The following is a 6132-nucleotide window of genomic DNA, read 5'->3' as shown; positions in this document are numbered from 1 at the left end:
TTCATTTGGTTCTCAGTTAGAATTCGAATCAAAATCCTTCTAAATTAGAATTGAAATGACCTATTTGATTTATATGGGAATTAGAATCGGAATTTAAATCAATTTGAATGGGATCTCATTTCCAAGAAAGGGAAAAGAATGGCCATTCCCTCAAATGACCATCAATGAAAATAAGATTCTAATTCTGTCCAATCAAATGGTTGGAATTGGAATTCTGATTCCAAAGACCCCTATTCCCACAAACCAAACAAGCCTTTGATCTCCACAACTTAATTCGAAACTCTGCTGAATTTGACTCAATTTGATCAATCTGGACTTCTTACTCGAAGAATAGAATACTCCCTCACACCGCACACCCACTTCAGTCCTTGAGGTTTGAACTTGAAAGTGGCTTTGGAAGCTGGATTTGCTCCACACGAAGCACTCCCCACACCAATCTCAGAGCACTCTCAACTGATACCGGATCTTCTGTCCACGCCTACCCACTATACACCCCCCCCGTGAATTAGAAACATCTCCCCCAGCATAATATTATGCAGAAGACGAGATGTTCTCCATGTGTGATTACAATAAACGTGAACAAGAGATCCGGCCTCCTTTCAGCCATCAGCCATGGAATTCGAATCACCTGCTAACAAAATACTTTTAGCACCTTTGCAACATGATTTGATACCATACATATCACACACATAGCAGAGGTGAGATGTGCGGTCCTAGATCGTGTTAATAGGGTGTTGGAAGGTGTTTTGTTGGTAGGAGATTCCACCTCTCACTTGCATGGGAAACATTTTCAATGCACGGCACGGCAGTAATGTAAGAGATAACAGATGCTCCTAATACACACTGCGATGTGCTGAGATTTTCTGTGAGGAATAGTGGGTCCAAGCAACTATGCAACAGTGGTCCCCCAGCTTTCCCACCAATCTCCTACGATGAGAGTTAATACTTTAGACTTAGAGCTTAGATATTCAGTGGTTTCCATTGGATACGTAGAGAAGATACAAGTGTACCCCACAGTACTGAGAACATCTCCCGATGATATACCTTTTGATGATATTAACATCGGGAGATATTTCCAATATACCACAGGAGATCCGGATTGGCGGGGATGTGCTGTAGGGCGGCCCCTTGTGGGGTGGAGATATGAACTCGATACAAGTGAGTGATAAATGTATGGAACAATTGAAGTCCGGATCTCCTGCTCATACAAACTCTACCCAAGTTTATTGCGGTCACACAGAGAGAATCATGCAAGGGGAAATGTTTTAAATTCACGGGAATAGTGTGTTGTGGGTAGAGTTTTGGTAGGCAGGAGATCCGGAATTGAACAATTGACGTGTCAGCATTTGCTCTGATGTTGTTTATTTGCCACACATGCACTGAGACCGAATCTGCTCCTTACAAAGGGTGCTTCACATCCATCTCACACTCACATTCTATCATGCATTAGGAACATCTCCCATATTTATAAATTATTATTCATTTGAGATGTTCCCAATGCACGGTGGATGTGCCTGTAGAGATTGGATTTGCGCCTCACAAGCACATCTTACCATACACAGGGAACATCTTCCGTACTTTTAAGTTATTATTCATGGGAGATGATCTTAATGCACGGTGGATGTGCATGTGAAGCGCCCGAGTGTGAGGAGCAGATCCCGTCTCGTGCCTGGAAGGCGCCCATATGTGAGGAGCAGATCCCGTTCCTCTTGCACTGCCCCTTCTTCTCGTTCTTGCTACGTGGCAACGACAAGCACCTCCTTCTTATGCCATGCCAAGAGCATCGGAGAAAGAGAGTCCTCCATTTCCATCAAATTAAGAAATAGAAATAAAACAACATTACGGCACAGGGCGGCGAGCCTTTCTGTGGTCGATGTGTCTCTGAATCTCACAAGTTTGTCATCATACTCGCTCTCTCTGCTTTCTCGTGGCATTTTGCGAGAAGGCGTGAGTCTTGTAAAAGGCACTGGAGTTCTTCTCCGCAGTATACTGTGCTTTCTATGGGCTTTGAGAGATTGGCTTTTTATCTAAACAGTAAGTCTTTAATCTGTTCTTCGCTGGAACTCGTTAGAACTCTTAGGAGTTTCATCTGGTGGAATTCTGAGACTAATGAATCTTGATTTCTATTCTTGAAAGTAATGAGTAGTAGTTGACACCACAGCATTTTATATGTTGTATATAGAATATGGCTCGTGGGTTTTCGTTCTTGTTTTATGACTATCTAATATTATGTCGCCGAGATTTTGTTTGCAGAGTTAGGTCGAGGTTTTTCATATCGTTTCTTCTTTTGTTTCATGGTGTCTTATGCAATATTGGTTTTTTTTCCTTCAATTGTAGTTACGTATAATTTGTTAATGGCATTCTCAGGCCTTTCAAGCGATGGGTTATGGATTTTGCTTGTTCCCTCAGTAGTAAGCTTTTTGTACATGGTTAAAAGACGCAATTGTGTTTTAGCAGTCATGCTTTTAGTTTTTTCTTCTATTTAAAGTTTTGCTTGGCTGAGGTCCATAAAAAACTTTTATGTTTGTCACAGTTATTGATTGCACTCAATTGTTTCTTCAAGATTTCAGCTTGGTTCTTAAGCTCAGATGGGCAGAATTTATTTTGAAATCTTGAGACTTTGGGTTTCTTAGTTTTGGTCGAATTTGTAGTCTTCAAAGGATGATGTATTGGTTTGTGTATGGATGCTTCTTCGGATTTTCTTTCTGTTTTTTTTTTTTTTTTTGCAACTTAATTTTGGTCTTATATTCAACAATCTGTTCATCTTGTTTGGTTTAATATTTACCTTAATCAATCAAAGAAATTCAAACGCATACCTAGTGGCTATGAGTTATTAGTTTGTATTATTCTTCTTTAATACTTTTAGTCAGGTTTTTGTGTATTCATGCGTTTGTAATTTTGTAGGCTTTACACCAATGCTTCGAATTTTAGACTCCCTATCGTAATCTTTTTTCAGTGATTTATTTTTCTTTACAAGTTACTTGTTTGTTGTTATAGAAACCTATTGTTTCATCAAAGTTTCCAGACTTCCTCCCTATGGTTAGCTAATTACTTTTGGTAGCTTCTTTTTTATTTATCCCAGGACACCATGAGTTTACAAACGCATAAGCCATTTCTTAATCAGTTCACATTTGTTTGTTTTTCTAGGGGGTTACTGTAAATATGTATTACTTTTTTTTCTTAAACAAAAAACAACTGCCATATCTGCAAAATCATATTGTTTTCGTGCATATTGCAGTTATTTTTGTTTTTAAATATAAAAAACATTCATATTGATAAACACACCTAATTTTTCTTGTTTTGGTACTAATTTTCTCTGAAGCTTAAGTTTAAGAAGTTTTTTTTTTTTTTTTTTAATCTTTAGACTGAATTGCTTTTTCCTCCATTGTAACTAACCTTATGTATTAACCAAAACTGATTAATTATTTTCTGTTCTCTGTCAGTTTGATAGCGACATTTCTTCTTTTGTCATGGGGCTTTTCAAAGGCTCTTATCCTGTGTGTCCTAGGAATTTACATTGCTCAGAATGGGCTAGGACCTACATGAAGTATTGTCTTTGCAGTGCGAAGGATGGAGCCTCTTTAACCCTAGGCTTGATTAGTGTCATCAGTTGGGGTGTTGCTGAGGTACCTCAAATCATCACAAACTACAAGAAAAAGTCTACAGAGAGCCTTTCCATTGCTTTCCTGATAACATGGATAATCGGGTAATCTCAGCAAAAGCATAGTCTCCATTAGTCCATTTATCTTGCATATTTGCTAAAGGATATTGTGTGTCTATTATACTCCTACAGAAGAAGTTTATTATTATTATTATCATTATCATTATTATTATTATTATTGTTATTATTATTATTATTATTATTATTATTATTATTATTCAGAATCAGAAAAGGTTGAAGGTCTGAGTCTTGTTTTCCTTTGCTAATCTCTCTCTATCTATCTATCTACAGCAGAAGTAGAAATATATATGTTTTTGTTTTTGTTTTTTTTTTTTTTTTTGCTTCAATTGAGTTAGGTTGCTTCTATGCTTCTTTTGAACAAACTTGTCATCAAATATAGTACCGTGAGATCCTTATTAGTTCTTTTCATTCATTCCTGAGGTCCATGGGACTTTTTTTTTTTTTTGCACTAGGACACCCATTTTAAGAGACTGAGACATGAAGAAATGCCCACTAAATAATCATTCAGTAGAAATTGTTAAAGAAAGTTATGGTTGAACATTTTCATGCTTGTCTGGGATTTTGTTCTTTAGTTGTTCAAGTCTCTTCTACCATTGAGTTTCCTGGAAAGCCATTTTTACTATGAGAAAAAAATTTCTTCAGACACTGATTTTTGGTTTATATAATATATATACATTCACCTTCATGCATCAAACATTAGTTTTATCCCTTCTGTGTTATCTTCAAAAGAGGCATGCTTTATTTTATAGAAATATAGTGTAGTGAATTTCAGTCCAAACTCTTCCAATGTTATTTTTGATGATTTGAGTTTATCCAACCTTGAATGCCTATTTAGTGTTTTTGTGTTATGAAATGTTTTGTTATACACTTACTCCTCATATTCATCTTTAGCTTTCATTTTTAAAGAAAATGTATTCTTGTAACTATCCCTTTTCAGTCCCTTCATTATGGGCTTCCATGGGTTGTGTATTCTAAAGACTCTGTATCCATAAGTTGGTTATTTGTCTATAAAATCTAAAAGACAATTCATCAACTTTTCACATACATTGAACCAAAGATCACATACTTTGCTTGAGAGTAGTCAACTCCTCATATAGATCATCTTTGAAGTCTTGATGGATTTCTTGCAAATGCCTCCACCTCTGCCTATGTAGTAATAGGATCTTCACCTCTATTCTCAAGTCAATTGTTTAAGAGTTCTTCACCATACTTTGGCATGACCTGTGAGCTTCAAACTTGCAAATCTAATCCTTTGTTTATTGGAAGTATCATACCAATCAAAATACTCCAATTCAGCTAAGCAATCAAACTTGTGGATCATTATCTCCCTTGAATTCTGGTATGTCCCTTTTTCTTCCAACATTCTTCTTTTAAGCATTCTTTTTCTTCTTCTAACATTCATTTTTCGATAAATAACTTAAATTTTATTAACAGACTTAATATAACACCTTTACAAGCATCCCTTAGAGAGGCATGAGCTGCTACCTCATACAATAAGCAGATTACACTTGTGCACTGATAAATAACTTAAATTTTGTTAACAGACGTAATCATCCTTGCTGATCTCACCCATTGTATCCTCAAATTCATATTCCTGGTTATCCATGTAAATCTTTTCATTTTACTCCTGTAGCACCAAATTATAGACTCTGGATTCTTTAGCCATTCTACCACCACTTTCGAATCCCCTTCAATCACCACATTTTTCAAGTTTAGCTCACTAACGATCTGAAAGCAGTTCCACGTTGAGGGAGACGCCCATACCCATAGGGCCAGAAAAGAGTGCTATAAATTTACCTTCTCCATCTCTCAAAACTCCTCCTATTCCAGAAGGGCCTGGGTTACTTTGGCTATTTCCATCAAAGTTCAGTTTAACAAAATATTCTAACACTCTTGAAAACCTTACTTCTATAATTGACATTACTAGATCTGTTTCTTCTACTATCTTGTCAAAAAATTCAACCAGAAACCCTTGGTACAATTCAGGAAATCCGATCATTATTGATTCTATATTATCTTCAAAATAAAATCATTATTGATTCTAGACCCATACGTTTTTTTAGAAGAAGCCCCATGTCTGCAGAATCAGTCACTTTGTGGGAACATAGTGATGAACTAATATCAATTTGCTAAAATTCATTGACCCTCCATATGTATCCTCATTGCAATGCCAATTTAGATATGGATGTTATTTGACTCAGTCAAAATCTGATGCGTTAGGTGTATGCTTAAAGATTTGGCATCCATCCCTCAAAAAGAAAGTAAATGATCTGCTACCTGTTGATAGGGGCAAAAGGATATACAGATTGAAAAATGATTCATTTTGGATGCATCCTAAGCTTGTTAATTAGGCTGCATTTGTTTGCGGTGTAAATGCCAGACTGGTATAATATTACACTCTGGTCCAGTTTTGCAGCTGTTTGGATGGAGTGTAAAAGATTAACGAAAAT

At 36.4% G+C, this 6132-nt stretch overlaps 1 protein-coding gene across 13 annotated transcripts in view; it reads left to right on the top strand.

Moving 5' to 3' along the window:
• Window positions 1–1714: 1714 nt before the first annotated feature.
• The window catches only part of LOC104593463 (PQ-loop repeat family protein / transmembrane family protein), a 35272-nt gene continuing 30854 nt past the window's right edge, over window positions 1715–6132 (top strand). For 3 of the 13 annotated variants that reach the window (XR_016078615.1, XR_016078617.1, XR_016078616.1), the window contains exons 1-2: window positions 1727–2034; window positions 3487–3706. Coding sequence is in view for 3 of the 13 variants with exons in the window: in XM_088891543.1 (XP_088747669.1) it covers window positions 2001–2034; window positions 3487–3706 (254 nt within the window). In the remaining 10 variants the exon portion in view is untranslated. Of the gene's footprint in view, window positions 2035–3443; window positions 3707–6132 lie in introns of all 13 variants that reach the window. The other 10 variants (XR_016078612.1, XR_016078611.1, XR_734578.3 and 7 more) reach the window with 6 other exon arrangements.

Source organism: Nelumbo nucifera, chromosome 7 (genome assembly GCF_055504915.1).
Source record: "Nelumbo nucifera cultivar China Antique chromosome 7, China Antique-T2T, whole genome shotgun sequence".
NCBI lineage: Eukaryota > Viridiplantae > Streptophyta > Magnoliopsida > Proteales > Nelumbonaceae > Nelumbo > Nelumbo nucifera.
Note: the sequence above shows the minus strand (reverse complement) of the source record. Positions and strands in the feature narration are given on the sequence as shown.